The sequence below is a fragment of the Triticum aestivum genome, chromosome 4B, assembly GCF_018294505.1.
Source record: "Triticum aestivum cultivar Chinese Spring chromosome 4B, IWGSC CS RefSeq v2.1, whole genome shotgun sequence".
In the NCBI taxonomy this organism is placed as follows: Eukaryota; Viridiplantae; Streptophyta; class Magnoliopsida; order Poales; family Poaceae; genus Triticum; species Triticum aestivum.
The window spans coordinates 670,594,590-670,621,377 of record NC_057804.1 but is presented as its reverse complement, the minus strand read 5'-3'; the positions used below and the strand labels follow the sequence as shown (position 1 = coordinate 670,621,377).

General features: G+C 42.7%; 1 protein-coding gene across 2 annotated transcripts; it reads right to left on the bottom strand.

Moving 5' to 3' along the window:
* Positions 1-15,410: 15,410 nt before the first annotated feature.
* LOC123094065 (AP-2 complex subunit alpha-1) lies at positions 15,411-25,842 on the bottom strand. 2 transcript variants are annotated; one of them, XM_044516146.1, is made up of 27 exons: positions 25,473-25,841; positions 24,160-24,291; positions 23,944-24,069; positions 23,449-23,511; positions 23,276-23,373; positions 22,992-23,199; positions 22,102-22,173; positions 21,934-22,026; positions 21,652-21,753; positions 21,432-21,529; positions 20,441-20,522; positions 20,240-20,328; positions 19,802-19,907; positions 19,651-19,716; positions 19,241-19,347; positions 19,057-19,161; positions 18,852-18,972; positions 18,522-18,707; positions 18,142-18,441; positions 17,895-17,975; positions 17,637-17,801; positions 17,467-17,553; positions 17,247-17,372; positions 17,064-17,144; positions 16,920-16,991; positions 16,126-16,205; positions 15,411-16,009 (listed from the first exon to the last, which is right to left on the bottom strand). In XM_044516146.1, the coding sequence occupies exons 1-27, from the start codon at positions 25,602-25,604 to the stop codon at positions 15,862-15,864; spliced, it is 3,126 nt and encodes a 1,041-aa protein (XP_044372081.1). In that variant the 5' UTR covers positions 25,605-25,841; the 3' UTR covers positions 15,411-15,861. The 2 variants fall into 2 exon arrangements, with proteins under 2 accessions (XP_044372081.1, XP_044372080.1); XM_044516145.1 differs by having other exon boundaries at positions 18,852-19,161; positions 25,473-25,842.
* Positions 25,843-26,788: the final 946 nt, after the last annotated feature.

The following is a 26,788-nucleotide window of genomic DNA, read 5'->3' as shown; positions in this document are numbered from 1 at the left end:
AGGTAGAAATCAAGAAAGAGCATCAAGTGTTGATGGTTGACAAGATCACTAGTTTCAAGAAAAGGACAAAGGGAAAGAAAGGGAACTTCAAGTAGAATGACAAGCAAGTTGTCACTCCCACGAAGAAGCCCAAAGCTGAACCAAAGCCTGAAACTGAGTGCCTACACTGCAAAGGAAATGGTCACTGGAAGTGGAAATGCCCTGAATATTTGGTGGATAAGAAGGATGGCAAAGTGAACAAGGGTATATTTGATATACAGGTTATTGATGTGTGCCTTACTAGTGTTTATAGTAGCCCCTGAGTATTTGATACTTGTTCGGTTGCTAAGATTAGTAACTCGAAACAGGAGTTGCAGAATAAACAGAGACTAGTTGAGGGGAAGTGACGATGAGTGTTGGAAGAAGTTCCAAGATTGATATGATCATCATCGCACACTCCCTATACTTTCGGGATTAGTGTTAAACCTAAATAAATGTTATTTGGCGTTTGCGTTGAGCATGAATATGATTTGATCATATTTATTGCAATACGGTTATTCATTTAAAGTTAAAGAATAATTGTTATTCTGTTTACATGAATAAGACCTTCGATGGTTATACACCCAATGAAAATAGTTTGTTGGATCTCGATCGTAGTGATACACATATTCATAATATTGATGCCAAAAGATGCAAAGTTAATAATGATAGTGCAACTTATTTGTGGCACTGCCGTTTGGGTCATATCGGTGTAAAGTGCATGAAGAAACTCCATAAAGATGGATTTTCGGAATCACGTGGTTATGAATCATTTGATACTTGCGAACCGTGCCTTTTGGGCAAGATGACTAAAACTCCGTTCTCCGGAACAATGGAACAAGCTACTGACTTATTGGAAATAATATATACCGATGTATGCGATCCAATGAGTGTTGATGCTCGTGGCAAGTATCGTTATTTTCTGACCTTCACAAGATGATTTGAGCAGATATGGGTATATCTACTTAATGAAGCACAAGTCTAAAACATTTGAAAAATTCAAAGAAATTCAGAGTGAAGTGGAGAATGATCGTAACATGAAAATAAAGTTTCTGCAATTTGATCGCGGAGACAAATATTTGAGTTACGAGTTTGGTCTTCAATTAAAACAATGTGGAATAGTTTCACAAACTCATGCCACCTGGAACACCACAACGTTATGGTGTGTCCGAACGTCGTAACCGCACTTTATTGGATGTGGTGCGATCTATGATGTCTCTTATCGGTTTACCACTATCGTTTTGGGGTTATGCATTAGAGACAGTTGCATTCACTTTAAATAGGGCACCATCAACATCCGTTGAGACAACGCCTTATGAACTGTGGTTTAAGCAAGAAACCAAAGTTGTCGTTTCTTAAAGTTTGGGGCTGTGATGCTTATGTGAAAAAGTTTCAACCTAATAAGCTCGAACCCAAATCGGAGAAGTGCGTCTTCATAGAATACCCAAAAGTAACTATTGGGTACACCTTCTATCACAGATCCAAAGGCAAGTTATTCGTTGCTAAGATGGATCATTTCTAGAGAAGGAGTTTCTCTCGAAAGAAGTGAGTGGGAGGAAAGTAGAACTTGATAAGGTAATTGTACCTTCTCCCAAATTGGAAAGTAGCTTATCACATAAATCAGTTCCAGTGATGCCTACACCATTAGTGACGAAGTTAATGATGATGATCATGAAACTTCGAATCAAGTTACTACAGAAACTCGTAGGTCTTCCAGAGTATGGTCCGCACCAGAGTGGTACGGTAATCCTGTTCTGGAAGTCATGTTGCTAGACCATGATGAACCTACGAATTATGAGGAAGCGATGATGAGCCCAGATTCCGCGAACTGGCTGGAGGCCATGAAATCTGAGATAGGATCCATGTATGAGAACAAAGTGTGGACTTTGGTGGACTTGCCCGATGATCGGCAAGCCATAGAAAATAAATGGATCTTTTTCTTGGCTTGGTAGACATGTCCTTCACATAGAAAACCTGTGCCACATCATTGGCTAGGACGAATGGTTCGTCTGCATACGCAAGATTATTGAGATCCACTGTTGTCATTCCGTACTGCGGGTCTTTCGTTACCCCGCCTCGTGTCATATTGACCCATTTGCACCGAAACAAAGGGACCTTTAAACCACGTCGATAGTCAAGTTCCCATATGTCCTGTATATAACCATAATATGTTTCCTTTCCCGTCTTGGTTTCTGCATCAAAGCGGACACCACTGTTTTGGTTGGTGCTCTTCTTATCTTGGGCGATCGTGTAAAATGTATTACCATTTATCTCGTACCCTTTGAAAGTCATTATATTCGAAGATGGTAACTGGGACAGCAAATACAGGTCATCTTCAATAGAGGTGTCATGCATGGTACGTGTCTGCAACCAGCTGGCGAAACTCCTGGTTTGTTCACGTGTAATCCAGTCATCAGACCGCTCTGGGTGTTTGGAGCGTAGCAAATTCTTGTGTTCATCCATATACGGAGCCACCAAGGCGGAATTCTGTAGAACTGTGTAGTGTGCTTCAGTGAGAGAATGTCTGTCCATACATATTATTTGTTCCCCTCCTAGCGTGCCTTTTCCATCCAGTCTGCCCTTATGCCGCGATTCAGGAACACCAATCGGCTTAAGGTCAGGAATAAAGTCAATACAAAACTCAATGACCTCCTCATTTTGATGGCCCTTGGAGATGCTTCCTTCTGGCCTAGCACGATTATGAACATATTTCTTTAAGACTCCCATGAACCTCTCAAAGGGGAACATATTGTGTAGAAATATAGGACCCAAAACGTTAATCTCTTCGCATAGGTGAACTAGGACGTGCGTCATGATGTTGAAGAAGGATGGTGGGAACACCAACTCGAAACTGATAAGACATTGCACCAAATCATTCTGTAACCTTGGTATGATTTCTGGATCGATTACCTTCTGAGAGATTGCATTGAGAAATGCACATAGCTTCACAATGGCTAATCGAACGTTTTCCGGTAGAAGCCCCCTCAATGCAACCGGAAGCAGTTGCGTCATAATCACGTGGCAGTCATGAGACTTTAGGTTCTGGAACTTTTTCTCTGCCATGTTTATTATTCCCTTTATATTCAACGAGAATCCAGACGGTACCTTAATACTGAGCAGGCATTCAAAGAAGATTTCCTTCTCTTCTTTGGTAAGAGCGTAGCTTGCATGACCCTGATGTATGCCGTCTTCTCCGTGCATACGTTGCTGGTCCTCCCGTGCCTCAGGTGTATCTTTTGTCTTCCCATACACGCCCAAGAAGCCAAGTAGGGTCACGCAAAGATTCTTCGTCACGTGCATCACGTCGATTGCGGAGCGGACCTCTAGGTCTTTCCAATATGGCAGGTCCCAAAATATAGATTTCTTCTTCCACATGGGTGCGCGTCCGTTAGCGTCCTTCGGAACAGGTTGTCCGCCAGGACCCTTTCCAAATATCACCTTCAAATCCTTCACCATATCATGTACATCAGCACCAGTACGGTGGCGAGGCTTCGTCCGGTGATCCGCCTCACCTTTGAAATACTTGCCTTTCTTTCTTACGGGATGCCTGCTCGGAAGAAATCGACGATGTCCCAGGTACACATTCTTCTTACAACTATTCAAATATATATTGTCGGTATCAACCAAACAGTGCGTGCATCCGCGGTATCCCTTGTTTGTCTGTCCTGAAAGGTTACTGAGAGCAGGCCAATCATTGATGGTCACGAACAGCAACGCCTTTAGGTCAAATTCTTCCCCCATGTGCTCATCCCACGCACGTACACATGTTCCATTCCACAGTTGTAAGAGTTCTTCAACTAATGGCCTTAGGTACACATCAATGTCGTTGTCGGGTTGCTTAGGGCCTTGGATGAGCACTGACATCATAATGAACTTCCGCTTCATGCACAACCAAGGAGGAAGGTTATACAAACATAGAGTCACAGGCCAGGTGCTATGGTTGCTGCTCTGCTCCCCAAAAGGATTAATGCCATCTGCGCTTAGACCAAACCATACGCTCCTTGCATCATCTGCAAACTCCTTCCCGTACTTTCTTTCGATTTTTCTCCACTGCGACCCGTCAGCGGGTACTCTCAACTTACCGTCTTTCTTACGGTCTTCTCTGTGCCATCGCATCGCCTTGGCATGCTCTTTGTTTTGGAACAAACGTTTCAACCGTGGTATTATAGGAGAATACCACATCACCTTGGCAGGAATCTTCTTCCTGGGGCGCTCGCCCTCGACATCACCATGCTCATCGCGGCTGATCTTATAGCGCAATGCACCATATACCGGGCAAGCGTTCAAATCCTCGTACTCACCGCGGTAGAGGATGCAATCATTAGGGCATGCATGTATCTTCTGCACCTCTAACCCTAGAGGGCAGACAGCCTTCTTTGCTTCGTACGTACTCTCGGGAAATTCGTTGTCCTTTGGAAGCATATCCTTTATCATTACCAGCAACTTTCCAAATCCCTTGTCAGATACACCATTCTCTGCCTTCCATTGCAGCAATTCCAGTGTGGTGGCCAGCTTTTTCTTGTCACCTACGCAATTCGGGTACAACAATTTTTTGTGATCCTCTAACATGCGCTGCAACTTCTTCTTCTCCAAATCACTTGCGCAGTTTCTCTTTGCATCGGCAATGGCCCGACCTAGATCATCAACGGGCTCATATGATGCCTCTTCTTCAGCTTCTTCCCGCATTGCCGGCTCAGCTTCTTCCCGCATTACCGGCTCAGCTTCTTCCCCCATTGTTGTATCATCGTATTCAGGGAACCCATGGCCAGGATAGCTGTCGTCGTCCTCTTCTTCTTCATTGTCTTCCATCATAACCCCTCTTTCTCCGTGCTTGGTCCAAACATTATAGTGGGGCATGAAACCGGACTCAAACAGGTGGACGTGAATGGTTCTTGACGTAGAGTAATTGCGACCATTCTTACAGCCAGCACATGGGCAAGGCATAAAACCATCCGCCCGCTTGTTTGCCTCAGCCGCAAGCAAAAAAGTATGCACGCCCTCAACGAACTGGGGAGAGCATCGGTCATCGTACATCCATTGCCGGCTCATCTTCATTACACAACACCGAATAGACCAAATTAATACAAGTTCATACAACACTTAAATGCAACAAACAAATAACTCTCTAGCTAAAGCATTTAAATGCAACAACAAATGCGATCAAGATTGCAACTAAGGTAACAATTGATCCAACAACATAATGATACCAAGCCTCACTATCGATGGCATATTTTCTAATCTTTCTAATCTTCAAGCGCATTTTCTCCATCTTGATCTTGTGATCATCGACGACATCGGCAACATGCAACTCCAATTCCATCTTCTCCCCCTCAATTCTTTTCAATTTTTCTTTCAAGTACTCGTTTTCTCTTTCAACTAAATTTAACCTCTCGACAATAGGGTCGGTTGGAATTTCCGGTTCACATACCTCCTAGATAAAAATATCTATGTCAACTTGATGGGTATAATTTGTCATAAACACGAAATGCAACAAATAATTTTAAAAGAGAATATACCACATCCGAATCATAACAAGGACGAGGGCCGACGGGGACGGATATCAAAACCATGGCACTATGTATAACAAACAACGTACGGGTAAGATAATTATTATACGAGTAACTATATATCCAAATCACACAAACATCAATTTTTTATATAAAATTTCATGAACAAGAGGCTCACCACAAGGTGGTGCCGGCGACGGGACGGTGCGGGCGATCGACGGTGGTTACGACGGAGATTTAGAAGGCACTAAGTAAACCACACCTACATATGCAAACTAAGTGTTATTTTGACCTCAAATTGCATATAAATCAAATACTACCACATATAATTTCTCCCAAATTACTAAAACCCACAATTAATCACTATATAAACCAATGCAAGAGCTAATCTAGCAATGAGAGATGAAAGGACAAAGTTGCTAACCTTGGTGATCATTTGAATGGATGAGGGCCTGCAAATCTTGACAAATTTGGGGCAAATTTTGTGATGAACTCGAGAGGAAGAAGGGAAGAACAGAGGAGAGGGAGAGGGGAAAGGGGGAAGAACAGAGTGCGGGTGGACGAAGGGTTTATATAGGACGACCTTTAGTACCGGTTCGTGCCACGAACCGGTACTAAAGGTGCTGGAAGGGTCCCACTCTGACAACATCCTGCCACCACTTTCTTTAGTACCGGTTCGTGGCACGAACCGGTGCTAAAGGTTCGCCACGAACCGGTACTAAAGAGCTCCTCCCGCCTAGCCGTTGGAACCGGCACTAATGGACACATTAGTGTCGGTTCTGTTACAAACCGGGACTAATGTGTCTCACATTTGACCCTTTTTCTACTAGTGGCCTGCTGCGTGGGAGTGGCTGCACCGGGTGAAAGCCTGGCCGGTGCTGACCGGCCGGTGACGAAGGCGCCTGTGGGCGTCGCTATCCTCCTTGGAGGCGTCGTCGGGAATCTTCACAGCCTCTACTCCCGAATCAAGTTCTTCGGGTGAAAGCCCAGATCCTGCTACATGGTCGGGCGGTGTCGTCGTCTTCAACGTCGTTCCCCTCTTTAGGGCGCCGTCTTGAAGAATTTGATCCCTTTGGTGCTTCCTATGACTGGACGTGCACGGTGGCTTATGTGGCAACAACGACGGTGGTGAGCAACGTCGGAGGCGCGGCTTTGGTCCTGGTAGTCGGCTCTTCTTCGCCGGCGTGTCCGTGGGAATGCCTCGACAGCCTGGTGCTGTGAAGTCGAAGCCGCGGTGGGGGCCGCTGGTATACGATGACACGTGTCAGGTGGCTCGTTCGGTGATCTCTCGTGATGCCAACCTTGCCTCGTTTCTTTGTGGTTCATCTTCGGAGTTGGAGCTGCGTTATCTAATGTGGATTGTATGGAGTGTTTTGTGGCTGATGTTTTTCTTTTCCTTTTGATCTTTGGATCTCCTGGTCCTAGGACCTTCACCATCTTGTTGTTTCCGTTTCTTTCTGCTATTATCAATGAATGCCAGCGACGCTGGATCTTTCAAAAAAACAACAACCGTTCACCACGATCAATATCCGACAGCGGCACCTGGGTTGGGATGGGTTTGAAATGCAGCTACTGTTGGAGAAGGCAACCAAACGCGCCCTTAATCGTTCAAATCTTGCTGCGCCAACCCCCGATCGATTAAACCTGGGCCATTTTATGGATCGTTTAAACGTGGGTGTTTTTTAAATTTGGGCTTCGTTGGGGAAGCGGGCCCATCCCATGAAGTTGGGGTGGGGGTAGTTGGTTCGAAGGGGTCCGTCGGAGAGGTGCCCCTATTTGGTTACCCGCGTGCCCCAGTCGCAGGGTAGGACGCTCCTTTTTTCGTTTTTACTTTTACTTTTTTATTCTATGTTTAAATAATTTATGAAGGTTCTAAAATTTTCAAAAAATTCTGAATTGTCAAAACCAATTTTTGAATTAAAAAGTGTTCACGGTTTCAAAAGAATGTCATTTTTCTAATTTGATCAACAATTTCTTAGTAATGATGAACATTTTTTAAATTTGATGAACAATTTCTTAGTAATGATGAGCATTTTTTTGTATTTGATGAACAAATTTTGAATTCGATGATCTTTTTTTTGAACTTGATGAAAAATTTGTATTGAAGAACTTTTTTGAAAGAATAATAAACAAATTTGAATTTTAAGATTTTATTTTTTGAAAACAATGAAAAAAATCGAATTTGACAAACATTTTTTTTAGTTCAATGATTTTTTTATAAATATTGGCGAGTGGACATGCCATTTAAGAGGTTTTTTCATGGGATGTTATTTAAGAGGGTTTCTTCGTGGGATGTTAGTTTTCATTTTAGTTAGTTGTGAGTGGTATTGCTTATGTTTTCTTTCAACTAATTGATTGACATCAAAGAAAGGCCATCATGGCTCTCTTTGCATTATTTTTGAGATTACATCAAAAAAGGGTTCATCACTCCCAATATGACATTTCTTATAATTAAGACAAAATGCATCTAACTCTTGCATCATCTGATTTGCTTCTCTTTGGAAGTGCTTTAATCTGGCCTTCCCACTGGATCGTCAAAACTTAAGCATGCTACGGAATCACACAGTGGTCAATGGAAAGGTGGGATATGGCAGAGGAACTTTAGCACTTGTTGTAACGTGCTCGTGGCGTTTTTGTGAGGTGGGTATCATATGGATTTAAAGGAGGGGTCCAACGAGAAATACCCTGCTACTGCGGGAAACTGAGCAGGAATTGGAGAGTCCGGCAGGAAAACGAAAGGGTGCATCGTGAGGTCAGGTTTTTATGTACGGTCCGCGTGGTCAGGATTTGGGGACGCCCAGACAGTCCAGATATATATAAACACACACAGACACACTATGGCATAGACGTTGGGAGCCTAGGAGGTGGCCAGTAAATGGCCTGTTGGACATGTTTGTTTGCCCCGGGGCAACGATTCGTTTACGAGGGATTCCTACCCTTGGAAATGATTGGCTGGTGGCACGCGTGCGAGAGATTAATGCTATAACTACTTAGTTATTACCGGAGATTTAGAGCCTGGGTTGAGGTGAGTTGCTTTGATTGGTAATTAAAATGAAATGGGCAATTCAAAAAAAATGAAATGGGCCCACCCTAAAATTCAGAGGAGAGGGAGATTAGTAACAATGATATACGTTTTTTTAGCAAAATCCGCTAGGCTTATATTAATCAAGGTTTAAGAATACAGGTACCACAAGCGGGTCATGAGGCTGGCCCAACCATGCATGTCGCCCTGATCTAAAGAAAGTGCATGCCTAACTAGACAATGAGGTTAATAGTTTGAATTCCTCAACATTTGAACAAAAACACATTCTTCCAAAAAAAGTATTTAGTTGGCTAGATGGAACAACCGAGATAGAACAGGAAAAAAAAGGTAGAATATGTATAAATTAAAAAAAAACTAAGTTAGAAGGGTTCATGTAAAGAACAGGTTCCAGTTCACGACCGATTCCCTTTTCAGATCCTGCTGAATCGCTGGAATCGCTGGCCGTCCGATCTCAAAGAACGGTCGGGACTGCTTTCTTAGATGGAGGAATCGCTGATCTTCGTCTTCCTCCTCCTCCTCCTCTCCTCCTTAGCATCACGTACGTTGCCCCCTCCTCCTCCAGCGGCCGACAAGAATCTGCTGCCCTCCGATGGCATACATTGTGCATCACGACATCCAGCGGCCGACAAGAATCTGCTGCTTTCTTCTTCGTCTTCCTCCTCCTCCTCCTCCTTGGCAAGCACGCCATGGATCGTGTAAATTTAAAAATGGGTAGAACATGTATAAATTTAAAAAAAAACTAAGTTAGAAGGGTTCGTGTAAAGAACAGGTTCCAGTTCACGACCGATTCCCTTTTCAGATCCTGCTGCATCCATTCACTTAGAACAACAAGAAACAACCATCGGCTTAAAAGAAGTACTACTCCATGATTTATCGTGTGTGTTTGATTCTTGGAATCCGTTTACTTTGTAGAAACAGCCCCGTAAGTAACAATTTTGCTGGAGGAAGCCGTAGTAGACGAGTACTACTCCCTCCGTTCCTAAATATTTGTCTTCCTAGAGATTTCAACAAGTGACTATATACGAAATACAATGAGTGAATTTATACTCAAAAATATGTCTATATACATCTATATGTGATAGTTTATTTAAAATTCCTAAAAAGAGAAATATTTAAACACGGAGGAAGTACTACTCAGTCGCAACCCCCCTTGAGCTGCCCACTACGTACATAGGCACGGCTAGTAGAGTACCTTTGGCGAGAGAGACAGAGAGACAGAGAGAGAGGCGCAGCAGTGTGTGTTTGGCTCCTGTGGCTTTGAGCCGTTGCTGCTGCCCTCTCTCACGTCCTTGTCGCGGACGTGCAAGGCGTGAAAGGCGTGCTCGATCGATGGGGTGGGTTCACGTGTCACCAGGCCCATCCCGCATTCCCCTCACCAGCCGTACTGGCTAGGCTAGAGTAGAATAACATGTAGCGTGGTTAAACAAAGAAAGATAACAGTAGACGATGGCGGCGATCGACTGCCTACGCCCTCCGCTGGACGTATGTATGTATGTATGTATGTATGTATGTCCTCTCCGCCCTTATTTTTTTTAAATTCGTCTCCGGCCTTTTTTTCAAGTCAGCTTAAGAGGTTCAAAATAAAAAGTCACTCTCCTTATTCTTGGCTAGTGGAATGGAAGCAAGACTCTTTTCTATCCACTTTGTCGAGGGGAGAGAACTAAAAGACAGAAAGGTGCAAAAATCCACAGTTTCTTAAGGATCATGTAAGCAAGTGGGTTAAGATTGTCATTTAACTTCAATTTTTTCAGTCTCACAAGCGGGTCCGCATGCAACAAAAGAAATTGTATTTTTCTACTACTGGTATAGACGAATGTGCCTCCACCACAAGGGAAACGTGGAGGATGATCGATCGCAGCAGCCGTAGATGAATACTCCGTCCGTCCGTCGCACCCTTCAACTGCCCACTACTGTTACTCTGCTCAATACCTCTCATCTCCTCTCGCGAGAGACCCGCAGTTCCGTCGACTACTCTATGGAACGACGAGACGGACGGCTCACATCTCCCTCCGTACTAGTCTAGTCAAATGTTGTAAAGTTTGATTAACTTTGTAGAAAAAATTATCAACATCTACAATAATAAAGCTATATGGTATGAAAATTCATTTCATGATGCATCTAATAATAATGATTTTCATATATGAATATTGGTATTTTTTTCTATAAACTTAGTCAAACTTGATATTGTTTGATTTTTGACCAAATCTTATATGCAGACTAAAAAGAAACGCAGGGAGTACTACACACGCAGTAACCGTCTCTACCAGCTAGAGTACTACTACTCCACACGAAGCAAGATCCGTCTTCTCATCGTCCGTACGTCAAGCAGCTAATCCTCCAGCTTAATTGTTCCAGACTTGCTTCTTCATTGTCATTATGTTATGTGTACCATTCCACTCACACTCATCACCACCCAAAGGAAAGGATGGATCCAAGGCATCCAGAAATAAGAGAAGAAGGTCTCTACAAGCCTCCTTAGAGATCAGCGATTCTGGGCCGTTGGATCGGTTCTCTTGATGCGTTTTTGTCCATTGGATCAAGATCTGGAGGAATCCGGGCCGTCGGATCAAAATAAGTTACTGCTGGAATGAATAGTAACTTCCTATAACGCCTCCCACCGCTCGTTTTTTACTGTGTTTTTACCGGTCTAAAGTCGATGGCGTGTGGGTCCGTTCGCGGGTGGGCCTCGGTTGTCAGCGACCGTGGCTTGGTTCCGGCACGGTCGCCCCGTCGCGCGCGTCGGCGGGGGAAAGATTTCATGCCACCGCACGTAAAATCCTACCCCCGCCGAGGGTATTTTGGTCTATTCGCTGTCAGGGACTTGCGTGGCGTGCGGCGGTTGGCTCGTGCGGCTATGGGGTGGGGGAGGGCGGCGGCCCATTCGTTCGTGCTCTCATTCATCCCCCCCCCCCCCCCGGTCTCTTTCTCTCTGGATCTCGTTTTCTCTCGTCGCCGCCGCTCCTCCTCCTCGATTCAAGGGCATGGATGAGGCATCACGTATATCGTTCACCTTGGAGTTGGTCTTGCCCCTCGGCCTCTTAACGCCTCGCCATCTCCACCACCGGCGAACTTGGCCGTCTTCTTGCCTCTCTTCCTTTGTAGCTCACGGTATTGATCCTTGAACTTTAGGCACATGTTGATGATTGTCCAACAATGCGTAAGAGTGAATGACTTGTCATAGTGCCGGGCCTTGAATGCTTCCAAAGATTGAAATGCCTACACCACAAGATCAAGAAAATTTGGACATGCAAACATGCACAAGGCCGAAGTAACTTGGCCGTAGCAAGGAAAAGAACTAGGATGGGGAGAGCATACCATGTCCCCAACGCCGAGACTAAATAGGCGCGCCATATTGATTGGCATTTCTTCAAAATCAACGTTGCTGAGAGAATACACGCCAATTTATTAAGCTCGCCATATTGATTGGCGCTTTCTTCAAAATCAAAGTGGCTAAGAGAATACACGCCATTTTATTAGGCGTGAGCTAGATCACGCCCCCGATCTAGCCCTACCAGAGAAGTGGCATATGACCACATCAAGGGGAATGCCCAAAATGTTGAATGTGATACTTGTTTGGATGATAGCCAATATATCTGCCATTTTTTTTTGCCAAATCATAGGCTTCATTTGTTTTCAGACCAACATATTTGCCATGTAGTGTATGGTTTGGCTTCAAAAATTCAGAGTATACATAACGAGCCCATAAAACAGTAGTTCATTAGAAGCAAAACTGAAGTGAATATAACATGAATCCGGTCGCGGTAACAATATTGTAAACAAGACAGACTGGAGCTTGCCATCTGCATGTTTTAATCCATATATCAAGTTGCCTATATCATCAGCCGAAAAATATAAAGTAGCCTATATCATTACTTTGAAGGAAGTCTGTCCGGTGCCGCCCCTGCTTGCCTGGTCTAGAGCAGAAGGAAACAAAAAATATTAGGTTAAATGGCCCCGAAATGAATTTATAATAGTAAATAAAGATGTGGGCTTTGTACTGGACTTAGATTGGCCTTTAGTATTTCTCAAAACAAATAGGACGTGGGCAAGCCTATGAATCTGTTTATCTTTTGACAATTCTTCTGCACGGTCAAAGGAAAGAGATATGCAACATGTTTTGCAGACCAAGCTGCCCTGTATTCTGTAGGCACAAACTGCCCTGTATTCTGTAGGCACAAACGCCATGGTCATATCACAGCATAATGTATACACAGGAAAATTCTACATGGAAAGAACTGAACACAACTCGAGAGCAAAGACCATCCCATGTTTATAGCTCAGACTCGTGAATTTTGTTCTCCATGATTTAGAGAGAAACATTCACATCTTACTATGTTTCTCATTATCTGCATCCAACCAACCAACGGAGACGCCAATCACAAGCCCCAACCGGTTTATAGTTTCATAATCTAGTAGTGCACCAAATCGAGAGAAGGCAAATCACATAAGAAAAAAAGTTAAATTACAGTGGCCATTAAAAATGGAACTGACAAACAAGACAGTGGCATATTTTTCAAATGACTACTGATTTTGGTACTTCAAAATTATGCTAAGAAACCAGACCATGTACTGCTACCTAGCTAGTGATGATTAATTTCTTACCTTCAGCCTCTGCCTTTTACCTTGAGCAGCTGACACCAAAATCAGTACCTGTAAAACAACCCCTAAACAATTCAGCGTAACCGAGAAAAGAGAAATGAAAGGAGGAAATCCTTAACCAGCAGAGGAATTAGCTCATTAGCAGTATATTCTGTAGATACCTATTCGAGATAGCAGATAAAATTTCTTTTTTTTTTTAAGATATGATAGTTAAGATAGCACCATCCAGCAGAAATGAAACACACAATTCAGTGCAACGAAAAGAAGCCTGCATTGTAAAAATTCTCAGATATTGTTTTCAGAATTGCAGCAATGTTACAAGCATATAAGCTATCAAAGCACCACGTGTACATTGAAATTAAAGAAACGGTAATTCTATTCTACTCGGCGTTGAACCTCCTCTCCCCAAACAGAAATGAAACACACTATTCTTCAGTGTAAAATTCTTAGGGATTGAGTTGAGTTCAGACACTGGCATGCTCTTGTTACAACAATATGCAAACTATGCGGCCAGGATGACGAGACTCTCCACCACCTCCCCGTTGGGTGCGTTTTCTCGCGCATCATTTGGCATGGCATCTTGGCCTGGTGCCGCATGCCCGCAATGCCGCCCCGATGGCGACACCGACTTCTTCGAATGGTGGACGGCGACAAAGACAAATGTGCCGGCAAGCCCTCACAAGGGTCTCGACTCCCTAACCATCCTCACTTCACGGGCCATATGGAAGCCCCGCAACGCATAATGACGAACATCATTCGAAGAAGTACCCCTACTTCTCGTATGAACCCCTTTCGTTGTACATGTATCAGGAAGAAGGCGAACAAATTTGAAGTCAGAAAGCAAGTTTTCGTGTAATTTTTATAAAGAATGTCTAAAAGCTATCTATCATAGTACCTATATATACTGTTCCACTCGTATGAACTGAAATGGTTGTAAACTCATTAAACTTTCTCCACTGCAGCGTTGCTAAAAGAGGAAGAGTACTTGCTGCTAGCTGCACATCAATACTGATTTGAATCCAAAAGTTGAACTTATGTAAATACATGACAAGGCTGGTTCTAAAAGGTACGTAGAACGCCGGAGGTTTCAGGAAGTATTGGGTGGCATATATAATACACAAGCACGCAAATAAATTCAAAAGGTGATGCTACACAACGAATTATGTTACCCCATTTACCCCATTGGCATCATTGGAAGCTGCATGCTTATGTGTTGGGGAACCAGATCAACGCAACGGAAGTCATAATATGAGGTTCAATTTAACGGTACTAAACTTGCCTACAAGAACAATTTTCACCAACTTAACACATATGATCTGAGTGTTGACGAATCTGGTCGCACCCACAAAGGTTCAGGTAGCCGGGTTATCCCACAAGTTATAGTTTCCCTGAATTATCCGCGTGCAATGTCCGACCGATAAAATGGTGTACCAAAATAATGAATGGTTAGACAAACAGATTCTGCATTAAAAACCACAGAGCAGGCCTAGGTGTGGGATTGCTGAAATGAATAATGGCAACATCATACAAATTTACACCCTGTTCGTTAAAAAAGGTGTGGAGTATCCTTGAGAATCTTTTAGAGGGGATGTAATTCTTGTGATGTCCTAAACCTTGTAATTCTTGCGGCCAGCATACACACAGAGAACAAAAGAAATTTGCATCTGATACAGAAAATGCGTGTCTAAATTCAGGCACACATAATCTTACCCCAAAACGAAGAAAACTGAAACATATACACATGATATTCCTGTAAGAATGTGCCAAGAATTAATATCAAGTATGAAAATGCATGGTCAGCAGATGAAACAAACACAAACCATTCAATCAGGTGAAAGTAGCGGAACCCAACACAAACCTGGACGGGCTTCCTCAATGTCCTCATCGGTGCCATTTTCCGAGTGCCTCTGGTCTCCGTTGGTGCGGCCATCGGCCACGGCGAGCGAAACGGGCAGAGAAAGGAGGATGGGAAAGAGGAAAAGGAGGATGGGGGAGGAAGGAGGGGCGACGACCGAAATCGCAGCGAGCGATCGTAAATATTTTTATTACTTGGGGAGGTGTTACCCGGGGCTGGTATTTCTATCGACACAGTAAAATCGCCCCGCGAGCGCCATTGTGGCGACGGTTAATGAGTTTGATGATGATTCTCATTATGTGTATCACTCGCTCATCACTTGTTTGTCTCAAAGGAAAGGATCCAAGGCATACATACACCACCACAACGGAACAAAACAAAAAGCTAGTAGGTCACAAACCTAACAACATTTTTCTTTATATATAAACACTCGCACGACCGCACAAAAAAAGCTACACATGTAAGTCATCTTCACCACCACCAATCCGCTTCCTTCCTTCCCAGGTAGTGCTTACTGTAGTAATAGGATACATCTCAAGGATACAAGAGAACCACGATTACACGCTATGGCAAACACAAATTATGATCGATCGATCGATGCTACTAAGGGCCCAAAAGAATACAATAATACAGTGCTTCCTTTTCTCCGGTGCAAGGAGAACCCACCCCGCCAGCCCCTTCCTTCCTGCCCAGCCGTTATCATACCTTCGACAGCGCTTCGTCGTCGTCTTGGTGGCAAGATGGATGGAAGCTTCTGGGCAGGGCAGTGTTAGATCCTCAAGATGAAAAACTACTGCAATGTACGTCTGACAACTGTTTGTTCCAGCATCCGTCTGGTTTCATAGCAACCCAGCTAGCATGGCACCAGGGTCGTTATATGTTGTCGCCGGCGCTGCTGGAGGCATTTGTGGTTGTTGCGGAGCGGGAGGGGGGGCCACTCGAGCCCTCGGGATGTCGATCAGATGTTCCTTGATGTACTCCTTCAACCTGTTCAGCGGAAAATAAGTACGAGATCAACATTTGTTTTTCTTTCTAGTGTAAGCCATAACCATGAATGAATTGCTGCTGCTGCTGGCTGTGGAGGTGAAAGGAGGAAGGTATACTCGAATGTCAGGTTTTGATCTCCTGATGCGACTGTTAGCCGGAGCTGACTTCTGTCTTGGGGATCTGTTTCAACTCTCACCTGCAAAATGCTCAAAAGGCATCAGATTATATAGAAACCTAAAATTTATAACTAGACTAGATGAAATCATAGCTTAAGACAAAACTCAAGATGACACCCCAAGTACTAAAATGGGACAGCACATAAAAGCATGCATATTTCAAGGATTAGCTAAGAATTTATCCTAGCTAATGCTCCATGTATCAGAAATATTGAGGTGTAACGTTGTCCTACATGGTAGTAGTTGTTAATAGGACAATTTCCTAAGAGATTCAGTGAACCAAATGAAGCCGCTGTACATGAGTACTCAACTATACATTACGCTAGCTAGTACGAAGGATGATGCACCATAAGCTGCATAGTAGAACAGAGATGCACCGCGTCACCAGTAGCACAAGAGGCTAGAAAAAAAAACCCCACAAAAGCCACGATGCTCCATTCACCCTATCCTGGGATCACATGCACGGTCTTCTAATTTTCTATTGGGCTATTTGTCATGTTGAAATGTATCTTGAATAATGGCAGGCATGTACTGGTTTGTGCAGTCAACTTGGCTTGAGCTTCTTATCTTACGTCTAACCCAACGGTGCTAGCTAGTCAACATATTGTGTAGATAACGGACATGATGCCAGAGTAGCTCAGTAACTGAGAGACTGGTTGTATACAACAGCTTAGTTTCTTCCCAGAGGGATACCCAAACAAGCAATTCGATGGACTGATCGCCAGGATATTTACCAGACAAAGCGCGGCATTGGTTGTCTCCGAAAAGAATGTAGCACACGCCACCATGTTGTTCGGGTTGGTATCCTAGTAAAACGAACAAGTTCAATAATTCGAAATTAAAGAGCTAAAAAAACATGGGGGAATGGAGCAACATACAAGTCCAGGAGTAACTGCCAGGTGAAGGCTCAAGAGAAGACTAGCCATCTCAGGAATAGGTAATGGTTTTACACCTCTAACCTGTGTGTTCACATAAAAAAAGGGGTTCATTAGAAAGGCTGATCCAGTAAGCCCTTAATCAAGTAATGCTGATGATCACTGATAACACAGGTGAGTCCTTACCACTTCTTGAACCTTGAGTGACTGAACATTCCATGTTTTCCAGTGGGCGAAAAAATCTTCAGGGGAAAGAGTTATAGGTTGCAAGAATTTATGCAACACAATAGGAAGTCGAAGTTTAGCGTTCACCTGAGCAAGCAAAGCAAATACACTGCTGTTACATTGTGAGAAAAACAAAAGAATATCTGGACTCTCAGGAAAAATGATGGCGTAAAACAATCACCAGTGCAGCTCCATGTTTATATGAGAAATCAAGAACAGCAACATCTCTACTCGCGCGGAGATTTGTAACCTCGACTGGGATTTGCACCTGAAGAACGTAGAAAAACGAAAATGAGATTAATTCAGGAAAGAAAACATGGAAAATGTGGATTGTACTGCAGCGCGTGGTACCTGTGCTCTAGGAGGAATAGTGTCAGGTACTGACGAGAGTTCCACTTTAAAATGGCTAGGAGGCAAAATCAAAGCCCGCAATGACAAAAGGGGCGAAGTATTTTTATTCCCCAGGAAAAGAATGAGACGACCATGATGGGCCCGCCACTCTGCTTTTAAACCAATCTAGAGGTAGGGGAAAAGACCACACAGAGGGTTCAGGCAGCAGAAATAAGAAATGCTCGAAAGGAGGAAAAAAAATTAACGACTTCTGCAAACCTGGATGTTAGGATCCTCATACAGAACTCCACTATCTTTCGTGCACAATATATTGAACTTCTCCTCAACATTGACAATTGGCTGTAGAAAGCAGAGCTGGTCAGCAGAAGAAAGCAACCAGCGCATATAAAACTGAATGACAGTATTGACATATTCTGCTGATGCCGCCACTCAATAGTGAGCATACAGCCATGCATGAAATAGTTCCATATAAAGACACTAATGTTATGAGAAAGTATTGTAATACCTGAACAGAGTTGGACTGGTCCTCAAGGGTAGCCAGTGCCAAGTCACCTACTGGACTTTGATTAGCCTCCAATCCTTGAGCAGGAGTTTGCTCTACAGCAGCAGGAGGACCCTCTATTGCAAGAGGGCCCAAAAGGTCTGCAAGGAGGTCTGCTTGAGAAGCAGGACGAGATGCAGGCGGCTCAACTTTACTAACAGGAGCGGGCTCAGTGATGATCTCAACATTTCTCTGAACTTCGACGGGAGCACCATTTTCTTTTGGAGCTTCTACCGCGGTTTCTTCATGAATGACATTGCTCTCCTGAATATCATAAATATTGCTTTAAATGAAATTCACGAATGATGCCTAATGTATTTCATAACTAAGTAAGAAGGTCATACTTCGGCAATGTTTTGACTTGGCATCTTCACAAGGGTGAGATGATTAGCAGCCGGGGCTGGTCCGTTTACAGGGGGCTGAGCAGCTACAACAATAGCACTGGATGATTGTTGCTGACTTCGTAGTTTTATGGCACTCTGCTCTGCCGTGTCAACTTCAGCATCTTCAGCCTTTTTCAACAGAGCAGACTAGAGTAGACATGCAAAATGCATAATCAGGAAGTTAAACATGAATCCTTCTTGATTAATAAAATGAATTCAATGAAATAGAGCATAACCAGCAAATATGAGTACACAATACACAACTAACAGGTAATCAGGATACATGTTTACCTCACGTTCAGGAAATTTCGGCATTTCAGCCAATACGTCAGCCAAAGCAGGACCCTTTCTGCTTAGTTCAAAATATTCAACTGCTCGCTGCTGAATCTCAACATCAATATAACTCTCATGCCTGAAATGTAATGTAAGCGTAAAAAAAACTTCACAGACATACAAAAGGTGGCATGTCATCAAAGAAGAATGAGTAAACTGGTACTTTTTAAATATTGCCAGGATTTGTTGCTGCAGTCCCGCATCAGGAGGCTGAGTGTGCATAAGTATCTTGGCATAGGCTGAGATAATAATAGCAACAGTACTTGACCTGATGAAAAATCAGAGAATTAGAATTTTACATCAGGGCAGAAAAAAGAAGTTACTCAAGGAAGTGCTTTACAACTTACGATACTGTTGGGAGCCTGTCATTTATAATGGTAAACAACTCCTTGGGGCTACAACTAGGTCTTTGGGCCAAAAGGTGGCCATACTCTCCAAGAAGGTAAGCACTGACCTGTATTGTTACGAGAGTAGGATAATGTGAAGTAGAACACCATACAGACTACAGACAAGAAGGGTGGACACTTGGTAGGCAGATTGGATTCCTTTATGACAGACAAATAGAAGGCAGAACGAAAAGTCCAAGTTTAAAGGAGGTTGATCATGGATAAAGGTAGGTTTATTTATTTATCAACAGACTTTACTGCTAGTTAAAACACAGATTTATAGTGGGGCTCTACAAATTAAAACAATCAAGCAGTCCTGGAAAATCAAACTTCATGGTATTAGCACAACAAGTTCAGGTCATGTAAAATACCTTGACCATGGTCTCATGCAAAGCGGGCTTGTCAAGGTATTCCCTCGCCTTAGCTGCAGCATATGCCTGAGAAAATTACGAGTCAAACATCAGGTCCATCAAACAGTAGCGAGAAGATTCGGCGGAACTGGAATCAGAAATATGCAAGAACCTGAAGATCCTCATTGTTGGTGACAAATTGTACCACTCGATACCATATATCATCACTTACAAAATCTCCTGCTTTGTCTATCAACTGAAGTATAACATCAACATACCTACAGAAACAATAGTTTAGATATGGCCAACACTTCACAATGACCTGAAGCTACAGAAATACAAAATCAGCATAAATTAGTGTGTTCTTCTCTCCAGTTATTACTCTACACAAAGTGCAGCAACCCAATGCGGAAATATGAGGTTTGTAGCTCGGTCATGGTAAACCCATTTTAGGTGAACAGCTACTTGATCGGGTTTGCAGGTTACTGGCTATGCATGCAAAATACCACATCATGTATGTAACAAATACATGCAAGACAATTTAACTTCCAAGTTCAATGCCAAGCCAAACAGTGAAATATGGTCTGATCCTGTCGAAGAAATTCCTTACCATGAAAGATTTGGAGCAAACTTCTCTGCAAGAATGGCTGCCTTCAGAGCCAGCTCTTCACGCATTGCAAATTCAGCTGTGTTAAGATACTGAGAAAAACGAAGATAAATATATTAAGAACACAACAGTAAGTGTTAAGAGGTGCCTACTTGGAAAGAAAATAAAAATCGTTTGCAGGACCATTATCACAACATAGGTTACCTGCAACAACTCCTCGACAATTTCCTTTGCATTTGTAACATCACACATGCCATACAGCAAATCAAGAGCCCGCCTTCTAATGCTGCACGACAGAAAACACATAAATATAAAGCACAGAATACACCAAGTGTAGATCAAACAAGTGAAAACATACTGAATTAACAAAGAGCTGCTGACAATATAACCACAATATGAAAATCCATATTCCATCAAGTATCGGTGACCATACTGGTTTTGAGCTTTTCACCCCTAACGCCTCTTAAAACCATAAATTGTTGTTATCAGTTTATCACTTTATGTAAGTCGCGCATGGAGCACTCCTCAGATGAAAACATGTACTCCTTGGTGTGTTATGTTGTTTAACTAAGTGGCCCGTGTACATAGCTGTGCTCCTTGTGTTAACCACTCAGTAATGATGGAGCTTAACACATAAGTGTTGTTCTATTTTGAACACTGGGAGGGAGGGAGAGAATAGTAGAAGGCTGGTGGAGAAAACAGGGTTGCAAATGAAGCCAAAAAATATAAATGTCTGTCTAAAATCAATCATCACTTTAGTAGAAATTGTCTAATGGTGCTTCATATTTTAGAGAAACTGTTTTCAATGTAGTCAGATTCTAGGTCCAGCAAATCGTGAATGTATCTCTCAGGAAGGAAATCAAATAAAATGTTCAAATAACAATTATCAATACAAGGTATGTACTCAGGTTTGCCTAAAGTAACAAATAACATTAATGATTCAATTAGTTGCAAAAGAAATCACAAATTAAATTCAAATGGTTTGGCTACACAGAAGGAGTGAAATTATGCAGCGGGATACTCTCCTACATTGAAAAAAAAAGGTGAAGAGTTCCAAACTATCAACCTTAGGTCAAAAGTGTGATTTGGGTATCTGACTGGTTTGAACTCTTTCAAATGTCATTATTTTTCCAGGGTTGAGTTTATAATATGTATGCAACCAAAGAGGCAAAGATGCTGGAAAGGCCTCATGTACCTGATATCTGGATCCTTCAAAGAAGTAATGATCTGAGCCTGGTGCCTTTTAATTATATCCTGTACATCTGTTACTAACAGCATTCTACTCATGTTCTCCTGTGATGATGAATGGAGTAGTGTTACATTATAATAAAATTTACACTTCTAATGCAACACTGGGACAGATGGCATAAATCAAGTGAAAGCACTGTTGCAAAGAAACACATTTAGCCACTTACCAGACCAAGATACCTAATATTTGGCTCCCTGACAGCAATAAACTTGCCGAGAAGAGCCACACATTGGGACATCATCTCCTTTTCAGCATCAAGATGCATAACCTGTAATATGATGAAAAAAAGTATTGCACAACAAACTTTCATAAGGAAGAGATGCTTAAGTATAAGAGGCTATGGAGATAAAAATAAGAACGTAAAAGGTGATGTGGGAGAGGAAATGACAAGGCAAGTTGCTACAAAAGGAAAACAACAATATAAGCCCAAAAGAGAGTACGAACCCACCAGAGCAAGAGCTTCAAAGAGAACAGCATGTGAGGCATTATTCTTGTTGACGTTTTTAACAACATCAGTGCCCATCAAAATACGTTGTAAAACCTACAGAATGACAATAACCATTATAACCCATGACCTATTTGTATATGTAGAGTACAATAGTAAAAGGAGGTGTACCTCAAACAAAGCTCGCCTTGCACTAGGATCCTCAATGGTAGGGAAGTACTGAAGAGCTCTCATTGCCTTAACCTGAAGTAATAATAAAATTAATTTTTAAAACAAATGATTGTGCAGAAAAATTGCATCCAACATGCACATAAGGTACAGATATTTCTTTGAACAACCCAGCATAAAAAGTACATGGTGCATGTGACATAATTCAATTTTAAGAAGACAATTGAAATAATGTGTTCTGCCAGTGCCGCACAAGCATTGCGTAAAACTACAATTCAGACTTTATGTTGTTCTTCCCACTAAATAACAGCAGAACGAAATGTTCCAACCATCGCAACTCCACCAGCTTTGAGTTTATAAAATCATATGATTTTGTTGCTTACTTGGCATTCACATGAGAGAATATGTAATATGCATTTCTTGCTTGTGAAATGCAGCTTAGCATTATAACCTAAGCCACATCCCTAGTAGATGCTTCATAATTCAAATCACATATGCATACTGCAACTCTGGAGATTAAAAGTATTATGATAACAAATCAGAGAAATAAGCACACAGCTATTATATATTACTCCCTCCGTCCCATAATATAGGACGTTTTTGCAGTTCAAATTGAACTGCAAAAACGTCTTACATTATGGGACAGAGTAGTATTATTTTCTTCAAGCACAATAGCAGGTAACAAACATAAATGAAATAAACCAATCGTGCAATTAAATCAGACATCCAGTATTTGCAAGACCAGCTGAAAAAATATCACAAGTACGCAATCAAAGTTAAAGGAGAACAAGATTTCAGCAGATTGTGACCAAATAGATTCAATAATCTCAGTACAAATTTATGAAGGCCTAACTTTTAACCAAGCTGAGTGAGCCAAGGAAGGAAAAAAAAACCTGAAGCCAAGGAGATGGTATTCCGTAGTAGGTGTATTCTTGAGGAATATCTTGATTTCTTGCCATCCTCTCCAATATTCGTACACACTTTGGGAGGCAGTTCCAGTATGCTTCAGCATTATTAGATACTAGTGAAACAAAAAGGCTCATGACAGATGTCAGCACACCTAGATCACGCTCATCTAGAAGTTGTGCCATCCGATCAGACCTGACATATGAAATGCAATTCGCTAAGCAATTGTGTGGAGTGGGTAATAAAACTTCATGTTCTGTTATGTTAGTACCAGCCATCGATATTCACAACATCTGGGTTCTTCCTATAAAGTCGCAGAAGGCATAGAGCAGCCTTCTTTCTGACTACAGGTCGGCAGCTACTTGAAATCTGATGAGTCAGATGTTTCATTAGTCCAATTGCTCAAATGAGAAGGAAAAGATGAGCGAAATATTGTCCACTTACAAGAAGTTTCTGAACATCAGGGGCCAATGACTCAGAAAATTCTTTCCCGCCAATATTACCTACCTGAAACAGATTTAATTAAGGAAACATAGATAAAATAGCGGGTGTAAATTTTTCTATTTTATAAAATAGCTCTAAGTAATGTACAATAATAAACGCCATTTCACAAAGCTCAAAATGAAGTAAATTGTTGCAACAATACTGGTTACTTTTTTCAGTGCGTTTCAGATTTTGGTTGTTTAAATTCCTTAGGGGTAGTTTTTGTGTCATGATCTTCTTTTGCATCACTATCTTTTTCTGCTATCGAGTCACATTTTGTAAATGCAATGCGTGATGTATGCAATAGTTAGAAAAGGATGTTTATTATAGTATCCGGTTACATATTTGCAAGGCAGTTCTATATTTTATAAAATTTGTTCAGAATAAAATGCCCACGGAATAAAAAAAAATCAAAAGAAGATGCTGAGTATCCAAGAGAAAAACAGGATGACATACCATCGTCAATGCTAAGCATTGATAAGTCTCATTTCGTCCTATTATGTCATTGCGTACTGTATTTATGACCATCCTTAGAAAATCGTTATTCTCGTTAAGTAAACAAGATGTCACGATGTATCCAACCTGCAGCACAATCAAAAGGTAGCAATTAGGAAACAAATTGTACTACTGGAAAGGAGAGATAATTGAGAATTTCAAAGATGTGGCTTTCACCTGTTTCTCAGGATACTTCGGCGCGGATATCAAGGAAACAGTTTCCATATGCCCAAAGTCAACATCGTAACCCAGCATATGTATATAAAGCATCTTCCAAACATACTTTTTCTTCTCATAATGCGACAATCCCTACAAGATGGCAGATCATGGTGCTTTTTAGTAAGATTGATTTCTCTGTGTCGCCTTAACTGTTGCACTGCATGCAGACAGTGGCGGTGCGAGCAATACAGCCCTATGGGGTTAAGCGCACAATTAGCTATAAATTTTACGGTATTTTAAGTATTAATTTCACAAAATTTCCGCCAGCATAACTTGGTTTTGCAAAAACGCTGTTGGTCAGATGACCCTGCATGCCTAACGAGGCCAATACCATTTTGTAATTACAATCGTACATTTGTATATACAGCTGGCCTGACATAAAGTAAGATGATATGTCAAAAAATATGGCAGATCTTTATTATGCGACTCTACAAACACCTGATATGTGCAAGATGTATGCTCATGTCCATCTGTATATGGATGAGTACCATGCAGCTAGGAAAGTAGGGACTAATAACTAATTGCTATATTATTTGGCAGTTTCCGTATGCTTAGGGAGAACTCCCGCCTCTGTAATGGGGGCCATCACACCTTTTGTAATCCAACATGAATTAATCAAGTTAATACAGTATATTTCTTAGTCTAGCTTAGGAGTATTTCTTAGTCCAGAATTTTGATTACTCATATACACAACAGTACATACTTCATGGAGAGCATACATTTTGACAGTATTGAATGCAGGGTTGATCCTAGCTAGTCCAACACACAGAACTGGACATAAATCAAAAGATTAGCTCGTGGCATCGTAAGCCGATAGTGCGCTTTGCAGCCATTATCTTCCACTGTCAGTTTAGTACAGTGGGTGTGTCTATGGTAAAGTGTTAGCAGGTGGTGATGGCACAACCCAAGGCGATTGAGCTTCGCAATGTCTGCCCCAGCAGCTCGATCCCCTTCAAATAGCTGTGCCCCAGCAGCTCAATCCCAACCCCCAAACTAGTGCTACTGGAGGCAATCGTCGCTACCATTTGTTTCACAGTTGCATCTGAAGTTTGCACCGCAGCAGAGCAAGCAGAATCCAACAAAGTCAGATAAGGCTAGCTACCATCCAGCAGCCATTTCGAGACTAGTACTAGGACGAGGAGGAGGAGGAGGAGGAGTCAGACCCAATTCGCAGCTCCGTGGTTCTCGTGGAGCGGAAGCAGGCCTGAATTCCGCCGCCCAGATCGCGGGCGAAATGGATAGGGGGAGAGGAGGGGAAGGGGATGGAGTACCTTTTCGTTCTTGAAGCGGGTGCGGATGTTGCCGAGCTCCTTGTCGACGCGGAGGCGCTCCTGCTCCTTGTTGTGGCAGTTGCGGATGTCGCTGATGAAGACGGACAGCCCGCGCATCCCCGACAGCGCCATCCCCGACCTCTCTAGGCCCAGATCTGCGGGGCGCCGCGCGAGATCTGGCCGCTCTCTCTAGGAGGCCGCCTGGCCGCGGGGGCGCCGGGGCGGATCGCCGGCGGAGGTGGGAGAGACGACCGGCGACGGCGGGGAGGGGTTTTGATTGGTCGCGTCCGGCGCCGTGGTTTGATCTGGCTGCCTCCGCGCTGGCTGCCTGCCTTTTTCCTCCCTCCTCCTCCCCAGTCCAGTCTCTCCTCTCCTCCTCCAAAGAAAAAAAAAGGGCCTGGTTGGTTGGGCCGACATTTTAAAATGCTTGTGAAGGTTGACCCCTGAGGGCCTTTTAATTTAATTCAAATCAAGCGATTTTCACAAGAAGGTTTTAGTTTCGTTGTAGGGTGAAACGGACAATTAAAGTTGGCCATCTTTGCATGTGCTCGGCTTAGCACATGCATTTACTCCATGGTCGAGACTAATCGGATTCGGTACGTTTCACGTGAACACTAGCTAGAAGCGCACGTGCTCGTCTTGCCACAATTGAAGTTTGAGGCTACAATTCCTAGGGAGCCAATTGTCTCTCCAAATATTGATACTCGCTCCATCAACCACCCTCCAAATGACATCAGTTTTAACCTGGTCCAGTCCATGCATAATACCTTAACAAGTCACTGTGTCTTATCAATCCAGTCAGAAAGTCTTTTCACTAGTAGAGCGCTCGTGCGTTGCCACGGGCTACCGTGCATATGAATGAATCAAACAAATGATTAACATCATTTCAAGGTTGAAACTTATTTCTCCCTCATACGCCAGACGGGTCTAGACATCAAACAGATGTCCACTCCCCCAAATCCAACCATATTTGGGGAAGAAATGTGGTTGTCCAAACACTCGGTCCCAACAAAAAAACCCAACCCACCTTTCCCTTTTCTTGCCAGACCCCTCCCCTTCCCTCTAAACTTTCCAAACTAGCGGAACATTTTTCACTGAGGCCCTCTCTTATAAAACCGGATGACGCCAACCTCACCTCCTATATCTAAAATTGCTTTTATGTCACAAATTTACCAATTCTATGCTCTAATCAAACCAAATGATTGGGCATATCAAGTTGGAACCTTAATAAATGAGTAATACAAGAATTATTCCCGCAAAAAAGAAAGTTGGAACCTTAAGTTTCCCTTCAACAAAAGTTGAAGCCCTGAGCTAAA